Source organism: Semicossyphus pulcher, unplaced genomic scaffold (assembly GCF_022749685.1).
Source record: "Semicossyphus pulcher isolate SPU_LCO1_2020_fin unplaced genomic scaffold, fSemPul1.0.p SCAF_5, whole genome shotgun sequence".
Taxonomy (NCBI): Eukaryota; Metazoa; Chordata; class Actinopteri; order Labriformes; family Labridae; genus Semicossyphus; species Semicossyphus pulcher.
The window spans coordinates 9,540,175-9,558,238 of record NW_027211726.1 but is presented as its reverse complement, the minus strand read 5'-3'; the positions used below and the strand labels follow the sequence as shown (position 1 = coordinate 9,558,238).

Sequence of the window (18,064 nt, the reverse complement as noted above, 5' to 3'; positions counted from 1 at the left end):
TGTCTTTTTCTGTACAGGAAAGTGTTTACATATTACTTTCATAAAATAAAAACAAAGTCAATGTGATAAAAAATGTTATTTTTGAGCGGTTTAAGAGGACGTCGGGACCCCCGGAACCCAAGAAAAGGAGATACAAATGTCGATAGAATTTAAAAGCGACACGTACAAATGCCTCATGGCGCCAGCTTCTTCCTCATTGGCTGTTGCCTGGATACAGTGCCTAACATTAGCAACCGGCACTCAGAAAAGAGCATGAGCTAATGTGTAGAACATTTTTGTTTACAGAAATGCCGAACTATCCCGAGATAAGAAACGTAAGTAGACAAAAACTAAAAACTTAACTTCAAATGCCCAAGTATCTTATTAGTAAAATAAATAATAAATATTGACAATTTATGTTAAAGTCACGCATTAAAAGTTCAGGCTGACAACAGAGGAATACCTTTCAGGTGAGTGTGCCTCCTCCAGGCCGCTGGGTGTGGAATGATGAGGCAGAAACAGTGGAGTTTGTCAGGTAAGGGGACGGTCCTTATTACCAGTTGCTAGCATACTGCATCTGCTAATAGCCACATGGCGTTATTTAATTATAACAGGGAACATTTCCCCCCTTTACCAGCTCTAATCCAGCAGAGGAAGGTGTTTCGAGGGGAAAGAAGAAAGCCAATGTTAATTTCAAAGAGCTTCAGCTGCGGTCACAGTGGTGAGTTAGGCCTTTTCCCAACAAGCAGCTTACAAAAGTCTTTCAACACGTTATTAAACCGTGGTAATGCCTAAACAACAAGCAGAAGTAATGTAGCTAGCTCTATAATAAACTATTTTCGTAAATACACTTCACATGAAGTGTAGTTTCTTCTCACACTCAGGGGACTAACCTGCACATGCTGATCACTGCCGTTTCCACAGGTTGGCTGATGTCTGTACATCGAACCATAGAGGGCGCCAAAGCATTAGAAAGGTGCTGAGCCCCGCTCATCTGAACGCTTACAGGTCCTCAGTGATGAAGAGGCAAGGGGAACACGTCACCACTGATGATGTTAAACGTAAGTGTCAATTTGTTGTTGAAACTGCATGATGGCGTGAGTCAGCTTCTGTCTCTAAGAGCATGCAGGAATTTAGAATTGCTTTGCGATAGCTTGGGTATTGCACGCATGTAATATGCATTTCATTTCATAGTTTCAAAATGTAAGAGAAATCCCTGCATTAAATGTATAATACTAAAATTTTCTCTTTAGCCATTGTGAAAGCATTTATCCAGAGAATTAAATATTTCTACAGTGAGTGCTAGATGACCTTTGACCCTGTTGTGACAAAGCTCTCTGTTGTGTAGAGGTGGCTGTCAGTTTGCTGCAGGAGAACTATTTGCTTCCCATTCCTTTCTGCTTCTTGGCACTGTTGAAGTAAGGAACACAAAGTCAATGTTGAACATAAATATGACAAGACAAGTCCAACACTAATAAACATTGTTTGTCTTTGTTCAGGAGTAAAGAGCTTGATGAGGTCCTGACTGCCCTTCTCCTTTATCTCTCTTGTTTCTTTGAACACGAGTCTCTGAAGAATAAATCCAATCCTCTAATGGCGTAAGTATGCTAAGAATGGAAGAGTACTGTCTCTTACAGGCCAGTGATTACTGCTGTTGTATTTGTGATTTCTTTATGGTTTTCCGTCTTTAATTTTCCTCCTGTTCTTCTCTTTCCTCATTCCTTGTCTTACATACATACATGCCAGTGACTTCATCACAGAGCGCCAGATGATGGCCAAAGCGTTGGCCAAAAAGGGGATAGCTCAAAGAAAGCTGGCTGCCTGCTACTTCAGCCTCATCATGGATCTGGAGATAGAAAAGCATCAACAGACATCGTATCGCAAGTAAGTATTTTCTCACGTTTAGTTGTTAGGGAGAGAAGGCAATATTTGTAGCATTGCAGCAGCAGTTAATGTTGTCCCAAGAGACAAAACAGCCATTGCAGACGCTCAGCTGTCACTCAAGCTCAGAGTAAAGGAAGCGTCTAATAGTCTCAGGTCTGAAAAAGCTTTGCTCTCACTAAAGTGACGTACCGTTGAAATATAAAGGAGCTATCTGCTAGAAATGTAGTCATGCAGCTTCCTGATTCTGAGCTAAAATAAGCTGAGCAAAGACCCAGTGTGGAAGTTATCACGTCTGATTGAATAAAGGTCAGTCTCCTGTGTTTTTTCTAGGGGCCGGACGTCGTCAAACAGTACAGAATGGCTGCTACATGCAGTAAGTGCAACCACCTGTTGTAGAATGTGTCTGAGGTTATTCTAAATGTAAGGAACTGATTAGTGAGTCTAATTTGTCCCTTTACCCTCTCCACACTTGATTAATTTGACTCGCTAATGACCTGAAATGTCTTTCCTCGCAAAACATTTGAGACTGTATTTCGTCATCCGCGCTGAAAAGTCGAGCCTTCAGCCGGTCAGAGCGAAGGCCACTGCACCATCTGTGAATACAGTGAGCAGAACAGGACGACATTGAGTGCTGGCTTTGCCTGGTGGCCTTAATGAATAAGTTAGCGGGAGGAGACTGTTGACTCAACACAGGTGCTTTGCTTTGACAGGCTCCCTCCAGTATTTAGCCAGGTGGGTGGACACGGAGAGAAAGATCACGCTAACATCAGCGGCTTATTGCCTGCTCTGTATGTGACCTTTCGCTTGTGACCTTTTAGAAACACAGAGGAACAAGTGGTTGCCTGGGTTTTTAGTCACAAAGAAGGGAATGTTCTTTCAAAGAGGCTATGAACATAACGGAGGGTTTTCTAACTGTCAAATTAATTAAGGAAAGGATTTATTTGAGTATTAAAAACCATAGGTGACACTCTTTACTCTCTGTTTGTAGTGTTTGTACAGCTTCTTCTGCTATGTGGCCTGGGTGACGTTCAGCAGGAAGGACCTGAAGGACATCCAAGAGGAGGTGGGGCGTCTTTTATACTCCGACGCCTTTAACGCAGCAGTGAGGAACGGGGGTTACTCGGGAATGACCTCCTCTACTGATGACGGTTCAGTGAAGACGGGAGAAGCTGACCTCAAGGAGACGGGACGTAATCACACGCTCAAGCACCGGTATGTTAACATGAGGTAAAGGTTGGGCTGAGGTTACTAACATTACTTAATGCCTCTTTTTTTCAGTAGTATTAAGATCTTTGTGAAATTATACTCCATATTTTTTATTGCCCATAAGAAATATCTCGCCCTCAAGGCCAGTTTGAGAATGCAACCCTCTGTCTAACTCTTGCAAGCATTCATTTTTTATTAACCTTTTGCCTTGTATTTATATGACAGCTGAAGAGAGACAGGAAGTGTGGGGAGGAGAGAGTGAGTGATGACACGTACCAAATGGTAGGCAGATCGAGAGTCGAACCTGCGATCAGTGCGTCAAGGGCTATGGGGTGCCTGCTCTACCAACTGAGCTAAACCAGCGTCTCTGCTTTGCACCTCATTAAAAACTCAATTCAGTGACAATTTCACAAAACCAGTTGTGGTTTTAGTTAATTTCTTCCTCAAGTAAAGGGACTGTGACCTTGTATTTAGCCAACAGAAACACTGCTTTAGGCGAGCAACGTTTTAGCTGCTAGATGCTACACTGTGTGTATCAGCTAGTTGACATTTTGTTGCTACATGTTGGTGACTCTGAACTAAATCAGTCAAGTCTGAAAACCAGCACAGTAAGCTAAACGACTGAAGAAAGCTGCATACAGCTGTCGGTAACCACAGGAAATATTTATCTTTGGATTCATCAACACCAGCAACGACTTTCAAATAGAAAAGAGTCATGTAAACAATTGTCAATACTGATTAGAGCTGCTTTAACTCCTAGCATGTATTTCATGAGGATCAATATGTAAACCAGTCTGACCCTGATTCAACACAGTCTAAAGTAAATAACTTAATAGCTCAGGCAGTGTGGCTGTCAGCGTCTGATGGATATCATGTCAGACCTGACACTGGGATATGATTGATGGAGACAGATTTGTGGCTCTGTGTGTCTGACAGCCTGTTTTATGTTGCTCTGCTGTGTCTGACTCGAGTTGTGTAAGCTGTCAGAGGCGCCGGTGCTTTTTTCCCCCTGCTGTCAGGTTGAGACCAAACAATCCAAAGCTGGGCTCGAGGCTTGCTCTCCTTCAGAGGCTGGATGTTCATGACATGACTTGGACTAGATTCAGCAGCGCTTCCAGCTGCCTCGCAGACAAATAAAAGCCTGTGATAAAACAAACATCAGACTACAATAATATTATTAGTTATGATGTAGCACCTGCATCTTGACAATTTGGTGACCATAGCAGCCTTCCTGATGAATTAGTTCTGGATATTTGTTTAATGTTTCACCATGAATACTATAGGTATGTATGACCAAATGGAATATATGAGGAATGTCTCCTGGTGCTTGTACAGCTGCTGTCTGAGCGAGCATGAACGACCATATAGACACATTTTTTTGTAGTATAAGATTAAACGTTTACCTTGTTGGGTATGAAAAAAATAATTGAAGAGATATTTGTACATATTTGTTTACTTAATTTAACTTTTTTTAACCTGCACGTTTCCCTATGGTGTTCAGTACGGAAGCCCCGAGAGGCAAATGAGAAAAAAGAATCTGCTGATCTATTTTCTTCGTCTGATGAATGTAATTTTGGCTCCTGTCTTTATGACCCAAGAAAAAGTGAACAAAAAGGTTAGAACAGTGGTTCCCAACCCTGCACACCCGTACACCAAAACAATAAAGTGTTTCATTCCAAATCTTTATTGGCAAAAATTAACACCAATCAGCCTGTAGTTCTTTGTCATTTTAGTTTATCAAAGTTAGCTTTAGTTATTATAATAAACATCCCTTTTAGTTCAATTTAGTTCAGTTCAAATATGTGGATGTAGGCATTTCTGCATGCATGTGTAAATGTATGTCAAAAAATATATCTGTATGCATACATGTGTGTATGTATGGATGAGCATATTTTTTAATATTTAACCTGCAAATCTAATCTTGACAATCTCAGTGCTGACAAAGCCTCCACAGCACCCCCAGCGATCTTTGGCGCCCCCCTAAGGGGGGCCTGGACCCCAGCTTGGGAACCACTCGGTTAGATAATAATTTTTTCTAGGTTCCTTTATTTTTTTTATTTGTGATAACCGGTGGAAAAAAATCTTTAGTATCGTTTTTGTAAGTGTCTGTAATTGTTATACTAATTTCTGCCACAAGAGGCTGACGTGCATAACTACCCCATGTTCTGAATAGGGCTAAAAATATAAATGGATTCCAGATGAGATTTAATCCCTCCATGCACCGTGTACACATCGTACTGCATTTTGTGTGTTAGCAAATTGTGTTAAATTACTGTAATGGCTTTATTTGGCTAAATCTCATGCATACATTCTACATTACCTTGAAGGAAACGTCTTATTTAGAGCATTGAATATTGTTGCACATTGATAAAACAGTATATATTTTTTTCACCTGGTTTCAAAAGCAGCTTTCCCACTGGTCAAAAAACCCGCAGCTTTTTTGCTTAGTGGGACAGGCTCCATTCTGCATTCAGACCCGGGTCAAATGACTCTGCGGTAGACCCGGGTAATGATCGCCTCGGCTCCGATCGGCAATGATGGGAACACAAAACCCGGGCCAAAGACTTTATTCTAAACTGTCTGTCTTATATCACCTGTTTTTTTAATCACTTGCCTCTCAGGGCTTCCACAGTTTAAAACAATTTGTTCCAGCCTTGCTTTTTGATCTGACTCTTCTCCCCAGAACATCCCACAGGCATCCACCCCTCAGCACTGTAGTTAATCAGCGATCCCCGCTGATGGTGTCCCTGCTGCCCTCGCCCAAAGAACTTTCACCCCATCTGTTCCTCAGCAGCCGGGCCAGGAGGCTGAGCCCGCTGCCGGCCGGGCGCTGTGACACCGAGGCTCTGACGGAGGAGCTCAACCAGCAGCTGGCCGATGTCAGGTGGGGTAAAAGATAATGGAAAACGTCACATGGAGCAGCCAGGAGGAGGGGGTTTGTTTTATTCAAGGAAATGATTAAACTGGTTCACTGCTGCAGTACCAGGAAAAACTTGTGTGAGATGATGTTATTTGGGGACATGAAGTGATTTGGGAAAACTAGGGGGGGAGAAAAATGTTATAATATTTAGGAATTTCAGTGACTCCCAGATGTGATAATGAAAGCATCTGGTTTTAACTGATCGATTTGATCATTCGAATCAGTATCTTCCCTTGAATCACTTTTGAAGACCTATTTTTATGAAAAGTGGCAGTGAGCAACATGAACATTTCAATGTTAAAAACCTTCTCCCTCTCTGTATCACTCCGCTACACCAAACATGCACGTGCATTTTGATGCACTGATTTGTGCCGTGCAGAGAGAGAGAGAGGAGAGATGCTGTTCATTCCAAAAAGTTCACTTTGTTGCTGCAAAATGTTCAAATACTACAAAAGTTATGGTGATAGTTATGATTCTTGGTGTGGACCACCTTTTTACCGCTAGCTGTTACCATAAGAGCTACCGTTACCTGTCAATAAGGAACAGAGCGACCTCTTACACTCCCTCTCGTCTGATCCCTCTTTTTATTCAGGGCTCTCTTTGTAGCTTTTTCCTTCCTTCTTTCTGCTTCTTTAGCCGTATACGCCGCTGTCAGCAAAGGAGGTACAGGAAATTTACCGCCACAGCTCCTGACTGACACAACCTCTCCCTGAGTTTGTACAGAGTCGCTGTGATTGGCTCGTTATGTGGAAAGCTAACCCTGATTGGTTGTTTGATTCAGACTGGATACATTTTTTGGCAAGCTAAATACAAAAGGGGCGGGCGCTCACAGTCACAGATCAGCCATCAATATCATTTCGATTTAATACTGTTCAAAAATCAAAATGTGTTATTTTAACCAAATTCTTATGAAATAATTTTTATGTTATATTTATAAAAAATGACTTTGTGAAGAAAACAAAACTTAATCCAACTTTTCTCTCTCTTCATTTATTTATTAAATCAGTTTTGGGATTCTTGGCAAACCATCGACTCAGTTCAGCCGCAGCACCCTGATACCCCACGGAGAAACCAAAGACAACAGCGAAGACGAAGAAGATGACCACGAACTGAGGAGTTATGTTAACAACGGCGAGGATCACCCTGTCACACGTGTTGGAGGTAGCAGGTCGTCCTTCACTGGACCCAAGTCGACAGGCATTACCAGATATGGCATCACCACACAAGTGATCGCTAGAAACTCTGCAGCCGCCACAGAGGCAGAGACCTCAGACACTGAGTGACTTGCATCATGTGTGTGTGTATGTGTGTGTGTGTGTGTGTGTGTGTGAGAGAGTGGCACATATCTTGTGTGCAAATACATTCCTCAGCACAGCTAACAGGGTCAAAAACAGAGAGTGAGGGGAGCAGCATTCTGCCTTTCAGTAGCACCTCCCTGGACTGTCATCACACCCTCCATGTTTTTTGGGATTTGCTGAATTTTAAATCAGTGTCTTATTTGCCAGCTGGTGAATAAAATATAATGAAATCCATGACAACTTTTGAAGGTCTGCGCTCTCAATACCGTCTGGAAGAAAGCAATTCGTGTATGAAAATGAAGGAGTTGCATGCATTATTCAATTCAAATAATGTGCGTTTGGGAAATACAATCATACACGCTTCATGCGGTCTGTCATCCCCATCAGTGTTCACCTGTTTTTATAGTTTAGATTCTTGAAGGCTTCCCATCAGACCTACTAATTCTGTGTCCTTGTGCTGCCTCACAACAGGCTGACAATAACTGGTGCCACAATCACACACACACTGTCTCACACACACACTGCTCTCTAGGCAGGCTTGGTAGCAGAAGGGACTTTGCCTTCGCCCTAATTGGCTGCGTAATCTGGGACACCAGGAGTAGAGTTAAGCCTTCTGAGGAGGAGGAGGAGGAGGAGGAGGAGGAGGCATGGGAAGTTCATGCATTAGGATGGGGGATGGTTCATAAATAGTTTTAATTTATAAAAAAAAAAAGAAGTGCTCTTGGTTTAAATAAAAACCTTTCCAAACTAGAAACGATTAAGTCAAGTACTCCCTTTTTTAATCCAAGTCTAGCTGGAATCATTTTTAGATCAAACACGACCTGTTGCTTTCTCCACTCTTCTTCTGCTGTCTTGTCTTTGTCCCACAGTTGCTACTTTGAATTTGCTGCTCTGTCTCTGCCTACGTTTTCCTCCTCGTCTTCCCTTAGCACAATAAGTGAATACCTTGCAAACAGTCAGTACTTGAGGGAGTGAAGTGCCTTATTAGTTGATACATCTTTATCCCTGGCCTGAGTGAATCGTTAAAGAGGTGTTTGCTTTGGAGCAATGTCTACATCTGTAGTCAATATGAATTACAGGATAAGTAACCTTAACTACAACCTTAAATAAATGGAAATGTGCTTATTTGATTCTTTCCGAGAATTCAGTGAGACGATCGATACCAGTCTCAAGTTGAAATCCGAGGCTGGGGCTTGCATCCTGTTAGCTTAGCTTAGCAGGCAGACCAAAAACAGCTAGCAAAGGCGACAAAACCCACCTGCCAACACCTCCAAAGCAAAGTTATGATCATTTCACGTAGTTCTGAAGCAACCAGCACAAAGGTCCTGTGCATAAACCGCTGTAGAAAGTGTTTTGTATTTACACGTCCATGTTTGTACAGATAGAACAGGCACAATATAACGTGTGGTGACCTTTAGAAATGCTAATAGGGGTGCCGGTTTAGCTCAGAGGTTACATCGACGACCATATATAGAGGCTTTAGTCCTCGATGTGGCGGCCCGTGGTTCAACTCCCAACCTCAGCCCTTTGCCGCGTGCCATCCCTCACTCCCTCTTCCCCTGCCTCCGACACTGTCCACTGTCCTCTATCACAAAAGGCCAAAGAAATAATCTTTAAAAAAAAGAAAATAAATGCTAATAGGTGGACTTTGGACAGAGGCATGCTATCCGTTTGCCCCTGTTTTCAGTCTTTATGCTAAGCTAAAAAAATACATAATACTTACTTCAAAGTCATGTAAAGTAATGAAAGTCATGTAAATACATTTCTGTTAAGTCACTATCTATCGCTGCTTTTCCGGTCTCTGCAAGTGTTGCGAGTAAACAGTAATCTACAAATTCGACGCTCAGATGAAGGCAAACAGTCTAAAAAGGAAAGCGACCGTCAGCGAGGAAAATCAAGAGTTACAAACGGAGCCAACCGTCAACGTCACACATGCAGCACAGTCTGGATATCGCTCCCGCAATTACCGTTTATCTCCACAGGTGCCGCCAAAGAGAACAAACCTGAGATCTTCGAGATTACAACTTTAAAGCTACAAATCTACCAAATAATTGAGAGCGTTCTCATCTAACTCTCGGCAAGAAAGCATTGAGTACTTACCTATTTGTTTCACTATACAGAGTTACCATTTGGATACCTTTGTGTATTTAAAATTGAATGACTAAAAAGAAGTCTTTTCTTCATCAGTAAATGCAGTGTGATTCCAACTCTCATCAGAGCATCCTCTTACCTGATATCTCCACTTCCACTTGAATTTGTCCCTGAAACTGAAATGCTGGGTTTCAAAACTTTTCTTTGCTGTAAAAAATAACAAGTAGAAGTAGAGTATTCACATTTCAATCACGAGTTGTGAGACAGCATCACCCAGTCAACTCCATACTCATTCTGTAAAACACACATCTATATGTTCTTTGGCCTTTATTTTGAAGGGGGTCCCCGTGTGTATTCAGCCCTGACTTGCTGTGTATGTGTGGCTAAACAGAGCCTCAGGAATCCAGTTTGGCAGTCCTTGTGATCAGGAGAGTTTTGGGGTTTACTGTGCACAAAGGGTAGACTGTTAGCGGGTGGGATTAGTGGGTTTCAAAAGGTTCTGGGATAATGCTGTTTTCCAGTGTTCTGAATGGATTCTAGTGAGCTGGAAGTTTGACTGCACGGTGGAAGATTGTGCTCGCAAAGGTGTTCTCAGCAGACCATTACAAAGTGGCTTTGTGGAAAAATCACACCTTTAAATAAAGTGGATAATTACAAAATTGCCTCTCAAATTATGCATTAGTCACACATGTTTAACATCTTATTATGTGCTGAATATCTTTCTAAGGGTATTCCCTAAGTGACATCATTACTATGAAATAGTTCTTACCTGCAAATTTAAAAGTTTGTATATTCAGGCTTCATTTTACAAACCGGGAAGCATTAATGTGTATGTGTGTTCACTTCAAAAGTCTTTTAATTGTTTTTTAAAACAGCTTCGTGAAGAAAAAGGGATTTATAGACAGATGTTATAAGATATTAAACTTCCAACTCTGAAGTTTCTTTGGAGTGTTGTGTCTAAAAGGTCACAGGCCAGGATGAGGCCTGATCCCCCCCTGACTTGACACTTAATTTAAAACTCTCAAAAATGTTAAAGGTCTAAGTTGGGAGTCAGACGGAGCATAGCATCGCGCAGGAAAGGGGGCGGAGATGAACGTGTCGACACAGGTTTGGTGTTCCCATCAATGCCAATCGGAGCCGAGGTGATAATTACCCGGGTCTACTGCAGCGTAATCTGAACGCAGACTGTAGCTGTTCCCATTAAGCAAAATAGCCGGGTGTTAGCGGGTGTTAGCGGGTTTTTTGACCAGTGGGAAAGCTGCTTAATAGAGACGCATCCAGCTGCTTGTGGCTGGTTCCTGCTGAGGAGTCTGACTCAGTCAGGACTGCTTATCCAGGAGTCTGACACTGTTAAGACGGAGGCAGAACAGATTTTCAAAAAATGGCACAAATAATCATTGTAAGCTTTAAAGCATATGATTTTAAACACACTGTTACCAGAATACATACTGTTAACACACAAGATGAATATGGTTTTTCAAAATTGCTTCAACAGGACCTGGACAGAAATACCTGCTTTTAATAAAAAACATAAAAACGCAGATGTGCAGAGTTTTCTAAGCATTGGATTAAACATGACTGTACAGGACATTTGAAGATTGAATCGCTGTCGTCCTCTGACCACTTGCAGTGACACAGCTGGAGCCAGCTGTGAGTCACATTCTAGTTTCCCTAAACATTTGCTTAAAAAAAACATCAAAATGTGACCTCTGATTTTGTAGAAACCCTGGAGCAGAGATTAAAGATGGGCAGAGGACGGTCATTTAGATTGAGAGAGAGAGAGATGTCACTTTGAGGTATGAGGTGATGAGGTAATGAAGAGAGTGCAAATGTAAATACAAACATTATAAAGACTTACATTTGATTTAATTTAAAGCAGGTTTAAACTCTTTTACAAGACAATTATATTCAAGTTTTTAGCTCACTTCTGTAGATAATGATAAAGATAAAGTTATGATTTTCCACCAGCAGGGGGAGACTTTGCCCATAAATGGCTGAAATTAGTGAGGCTGGGAGCTAGTGCCAATTTAACACCTCTTAGTGTTCAATTCCATCTCTTTTGTGTGATGTGTTTCTAACAGGATGTTTTGTGGTGCATTCATACATAAAAGGTGACGCTATTATAACATTACGTGCAGAAATGCAGCAGCAAACAAAAGACTAATCTGGATGTGTTCATAATATTGATGCACTGTAAACGCGAGGCTTGATTGTAATTTAGTGCAGTGATTGAATTATCTTGCGGAATCCTCATTAGGGTGCAATTAATGATCATTATCCAGACGTGGAGATAAATGGTTCAATTAGCTGTGAGGCTTTTCCTCGCGCAGTCTGTTATCCAATCTCCCAGTGGAAGGAGAATACAATAATCTATAGTCATTTTTATAATGAGTTATTGTGCGTCAATATACGACGCAATTGGTTTGTTTTGATTGCTGCCTGATTATTGGCTTCCCTTTTCGCCACTTTGTCGCAAGTTCTCCCTCCGTCTCGCGGTGACATGGCCGTAAGGAGCGCACGCACTCAGCAGAGCGTCAGTCGTGCTCGTGCCTTACTTACTTTGTCCTCGTTATTTCAAGTGAGCGCTGAGGGAGAGAGGAGAGGAGAGCGAGCTAGGTGTCTCGTGCGGATTTCACTCACACAAGGCGCGAGGACCACTTTGCAATTAAACCGTGCTTTATTTGTATATAGTTTGTGCGATTTACACAGGGGGGGAAAAAGAAGTGCCTAGAGAGAGAGAAGGGGGGGAGGAATTACCAAAACGCAACACGTATCCGGTGGGATCCCACTCCTGAGAGAGAGAAGCGGCAGGAGTTGTGAGCGAAGGGTGCAAGGAAGGAAAGCGAGAGAGGAGAAGAAGACGAGGGGAACAGATTTGACATTTCGCTCGTAACAACGCGGTTTTGATTGATAAAGAGGAATAATGAGGAACGTTTGGATACTTTTGACCCTCGCGCTGACCGTCTTCCTCTCCGGGGAAAGGGTAAGTTTTCTGGAAAGCAAACTTAAAAAACGGGGTGATAGCTGTGGGGGGAGAACTAAAGTCCACGTATGGTCCACTCGCTGCTTATTTTTGTAGTTTGTTCGAGGAAAAACCTCGACCCGTTTGCTGGTTTCCACGTTTGTTTAAGTCATTTAATGGCGAATGCTGCTTTAATATGACGGAACAAACACTGAAAGCCGTTTAATTTGTAGTTTACCGAGTAGTCAGACTGTTTGTCCATTGACTCTGTCTGTATGACAGGCCCATTGCTGCCACTTTGCACTAGTCTTAGCATATAGCAGTTTTGTTTATATTATAAAGCATACTGAAAAAAGTCAAGGTACTTCTCTCACTGCTTGCCTTTAGGTGTTCAGCGTCAGTTATTCCGTGTTTTAACCTGGAGTGATACTTTTAACGGACCTGCTTTGCTTAAACTATGAATCACTGCTGATAATGACACCTTTTAGATGGACCCCTCAGAAATATAACATAAAGTGGGAATGTTACAGACTTTGTGACACTTAAAATGAAGGATAGGATCACCACACTGACTATTAGCCTTCACAAAGCAGCTCAGTGACAGTAGTTAAGCTGTTTTTCAGTGATTTGTTGATTCCTATGGCATCAGTGCAGGTCAATGCTCGCTGAAATGGATGCATTATTGAGTAAATGTCATCATTATTTGAATCATGCAGCTCACTAGACAGATAAATCTTTGTTTTCTTCTTCCTGTGTGGATCCATGAGTGGATGTGACATTTGCACAAATATGGCTCCTTACTTTTACTCTCCATTCTTCTTTTGATGGTCTCATTTTAAACTCAAAGATCATCTTTCATCCCTGCTGTTGATCCAGCTTCATGTCACCGTTAGCTGAGTGTGCATCGCCCTGCAAATTGGCCGGGTTGTGGGAATGACAGATTTTGGCACTTTCATGTGCTGCCCCTGTCATTATTGTCCCCTCCTGTTGTTTCTCTGTGGGTTGTGACTTGTCGCTTGGCGCTGTGCCTCCTCCTCTGTTGGAGCCGCTTGTCCAATTAGCTGATTCAGACACTGTTGTTTTAATGACTCATTGTTTTGCATGAGGTCACCCTCGTGGGTACAGTTCTCACATGTTTTCTATTATGTTTACTCCATGGCTGTGAATCCACACACAAAGGTTAGGTCCTTAAAACTTAAATACACTGAGCGAACCAGAAATTTCTGGCACAAAATTTACCGACTTTAGCAACTTAAAAATATCCACTTAATTTGGTAAAATCTGAGGCAAACTATTTCCAGAATTCGGGCGGGATTGGCACGTGCCACCAACATCATCTATGCCTTTACGCAGACAAATCCAACACACACAGACACACAAATTTTAACTTAATCAATACCTGCCTCTGCTTTATTAGCGTCCCCTGAAGGCCTCACTGGACGTTGACACGTGACATTGATTCTCAATATCGGCTCTGGTGTTGACAAGTGGTTGAGAACCTGCTGTAGGCACATCTGCCTGTGTTTTAATTACTCCATCACATCACAGGGGGACAGTTTTAACTCTCAGCGGCTTTTGAAAAGTTTCGGATAAAACCCAAAGCTCCTGGCTCTCAAAAGTAATTATTTCATCACTGAACGGATTTTTTTCACTCTCCCACGGCTTTATACTGTCATATAAAATGGATGTGAAATCATTATTGTTCCTGACTCTTTAGTTGGCTTGTCTGCTCGCCGGCTAACTAAGCTAGTAATGCTTTGACAGGAGTGCAACATGTGAGGTCAGTGCACATGTCCAAGCCTCTAGTTGAAGGGGAACGCTGTTGTGCAGATGTGTTCTTATCATATCAATCAATATGAGATCAACAAAGAGGATGTGGAGCTCCTCATCTTTCCAGAACTTTTGTGGAACGAGGAGGAGGAGTTTGTGTACGCCGCGTATCGGCGCAGGCCACTCACCAGATGTTGCGGTCTGTAATTTGTGTCATGTTTTTGGTGGGAAGCGTGGGTGTTGTTCACCTCCCTGTGCATCTGTGATTTACAGAAGGGCTGTGAGTGCTCTGATGGTGGACTGAGGAGAATCACTTCAGAGGAAGGAGTGAGCCTGGCCTCAAAGGACGGTCGAGGAAAAGTGGAGTTAAGCGAAAAAAGATAGAAAGGAGAAAGGGACTCAAAGTCGACCAAATATCTGTTAAATTTCAAAGCGTTTTTGTAAAGCTGTCGGCTGAAAGTTGACAAATGAACACCTTGGACCTCGGCTGTAGTATTTTTCAGCTGAATCTCTGCACATCAGTTATTTTTCTCAGCAGCATCACAAAGCAATGCAGGAGAAACAACATGGCAGGCTGTAAACTTTACAAACCGAGCCTCTAAACGACCCTTGGGCGTCTTAATTAGGAGCTGAATTATCCTCAGAGGTCTTCTTCTCTCCAAAACCAACTCACCTGGACATTAAAGGTGTAATAAGTAGGATTTTTTCTTGCATTTTGTCAACAACACATTCAAACTGGGCCCCTCCTCCTGGGCTCTTTGTCACCAGAAGCTCACTCTCACTCTCTCGTGCGAGAACACGCCCACCCCGCCGAGCTAACACCAACAGCATCACGGTTACCTTTGTGCTAGCATGCTAACCGCCGGTTACCGTTGCGCTAGCATGCTAACTGCCCGTTACCTTTGCGCTAGGATGCTATCCGCCAGTTAGCTTTGTGCTAGCATGCTAACGCCGGTTAGCTTTGCGCTAGCCCTCACAAGGGTCTGCACATACTCTCACCACCACACATGTATAGAGGCCCATAAGTGATGATTTATATTATATTATATTTTTAAAACTATATATTTATATATACTATATACCTATTAAATAATAAAAACATTGGCTACTGCCATCGGCGCATGCCACCTTATTTGCCGATGTCTGTCAACACGGCCGATATCGGGCGATTCCGATGTTCAGCCGATGCATCGGTGCATCCCTAGCAGTTTCCCGTTAAAAGCTCTTCTGTGTGGGTTTGAGGGCTGTGAGCCGAGCTGTCGCTAGCTTTAGCTCACTAGCTGACGATCACCCTGCAACCTGTTTGATGATATAAATACAAACGATGGTGCTGCAACTTGAAACTTAGAAAGTAGCCTGTTTGAAATGTTTTATGCCGCCGGGGCTTCTGGGAAACTGATAAACGTATGTCTTAAAGGTTGATACAGGACTTAAAGAAATAAAAGACCAACTAATTGAATCGTCTGATTCAACAGATAAACAGCCGTAGATTTCGAGCCAACAAAAGGAAGATTTCACGTATCTGTTGATTTTTTTCCTCCTGGCCTTTCGTTATGGCCCGACTCCATTCATGAAGATGATGCACGGTGAAAGCTGTCTCAGTCTTTTATTAAAAAGGCCAAGTGAGGTCGTATCGCTGATAAACTACCCTGAAATAGTAAAAAGAAAGGCACGCTAAGCCTGAGAAATCCCTCCTTGTATCATTTCTCAGGTGAAAAGGCCAAGGCGTTTAATACACGAAGCCTTTGATGGCTTGTGGAGGGAGGGGAAAGGTGCACGCTGTGTGTTGTTGGGGCTGTATTATCTCGCTCCCACAGCGGTATTCCAGTTTCATTTTCTGGCTTGAATGTTAGTTTAGTATCTGCTGATTCGCTGGTAATGAAATGAACAGCACAGATGTAAAAGCTGACCTTCCTGTCAACTTAAGGCAATCCAGTTCATCCAGACAAACACGCACAAACACATCTGCAACAGGAACCCACACTACTATTTCCTTTTTATTTGAAGGCTCTATGAATCCTGAAAGCCTGTTATTTCCACCTGCTCCTAATGTTTTTGTAATCCTCCCGACACCCTCTCCAAGGCTACTGAACTGAATGCGACGCTTCGCTTGTTTTGTTTCACAGCACAAAGCTTTCAGCGCCTGAATGAGGTGTGAGGACATGGAAATTTTCTCTCAATTCTCCGGTGATAAAAGCAATATGCTCCGTCTTAAGCACTAAATATCCAATGAACTTCATGATGAATAAGTAAAATGTATGTCTGCAGTTGCTGGACAAAATATTTCCCCATCGTTTTGCATGCAGGCGGAGGAAATGTAAAGGGACACGGGAATAATTTGGGAGCATAAAAGTGTCAAAATAAAGGGTGTAAAAGAATTTAAAGTGTGAGAGGGTACGAGCAGAGGAATGGATGTAGTGCCACAGAGAAACACAGGCCAGATGCTGTGCTGTGACTGCAGCTTCTGCTGCTGTATATTTAATGATGCTCTTTTATTTTGCATTAACCTAGAATTCCTCAAACTGAACACACAACCAGCTCCCCCTGCATGCATGCAATTCTCTGAAAAACCCACTGCTGTTCTTTTATTTCTCTAATAAATCCTCCGCTGACACACATGGGAACGCCGAGTTTTCTTTCCTACCTCCCTCGCTGGTGTCCGACCCTTCAGGGGGTTGCATTCACTGTGCCGGTCCCTGTCTGCCAAGCATTATGCAATCACTAATGGACTCTACAGAAGGCAGGAGGCAGGGGCTGCTGGACCACTGAAAGCACCAACACCACCAACCCAACCCCCCCCTTCTCTCTCTCTCTTGTTTTTTTTCCCTGAATCCATCTGTGTCCACGCATGAACTCCTGTTTTGTCACTGAGCAGGCACACACGCACAAGTAGATAAACACACATTCGCACACATGGTCTCTCATGCCTCCCCCGTGTTGTTTTTTTCCCCCTCTGTGCTTCTCCACATCTCTTGGCCAGCACAGGCAAGATGCTGCCTGATGTTACCACACTGTCTAAGAAATGTGGCGATATGTTTCCAAGTCATGGCTGACTTTTTTTCTACACAAAATGCACTTTTTTTTTTTAAACTGCACCCCTTTTTTTCTACATATAATACACCTTTTTTCTTTTTTCCCCAAACAAAAGCACACCTTTTCCTCTTTTTTGTTTATTAAATGCACCCTTTTTTCTTTAATTTCTTAATTTGCTTTCCCCAATTCCCTTAGCTTGCTTTTAGGGATGCACAATAATATCGGCACGTTATCGGTATCTGCTGATAATGGCTTGAGAATTACATATCGGCATCAGCAAATATGTCATTCATCTGCCGATAAAACAACGCTGTAATTCTGCCTAAAAGCTTGATTATTCCCTAAAAAAGCTTGACGTAATGCTACGTCATTAACTCAGCAGGAGTGTGCGCGCGCACTGCCTGCGCAAAGTTCTCAACAATATACAAATAAAGACTAAAAAGTCACTGAAACTCGAGCCAATGAAAGAAGTTAAACAACTTTCACAGCTCTTAACTAGCTAACAGTTAGCTCACATTCTCGTAATTTTAACACGCCGAAAAATACACTCGCAGCCAAAGCCGATGCTAACAGAGCGTAACATAAACATCAGTGCCAAACTAACTTACATGTTCGTGGACGCACACACGATAAAAAGAGTCAGTCGGCGATCACTGATGTCTCCGTAGTAGGCGCAGGAAACAAGTCCGGGCATGTCTCGCTCACTGCCGTGTTCGGAGGGATGCTGCATTCAGGTGCGCTCAGAAACGTGAGTGATCAGATACGTGACCATTTGTACAACGCCTCTTCCGTCAAGCGTGAAGAAGGGTGCAGGATGTCTACAGTATGGCAGTTTTTGGACACTACAATAAGAGTAGGCATGATATCAGTTCCACTACGGGGGAGACTTGATGTTCTCTGCAGTCAGGGCGAAAAAACGTG

General features: G+C 42.6%; 1 protein-coding gene across 1 annotated transcript in view; it reads left to right on the top strand.

The window, feature by feature from the left end:
* The first annotated feature begins 11,938 nt into the window (after positions 1-11,938).
* sdc2 (syndecan 2) overlaps positions 11,939-18,064 on the top strand; it is a 56,132-nt gene continuing 50,006 nt past the window's right edge. Inside the window, exon 1 of the mRNA XM_069681977.1 lies at positions 11,939-12,361. Within this exon, the coding sequence (XP_069538078.1) occupies positions 12,302-12,361 (60 nt within the window). The 5' untranslated portion in view covers positions 11,939-12,301. The remainder of the gene's footprint in view (positions 12,362-18,064) is intronic.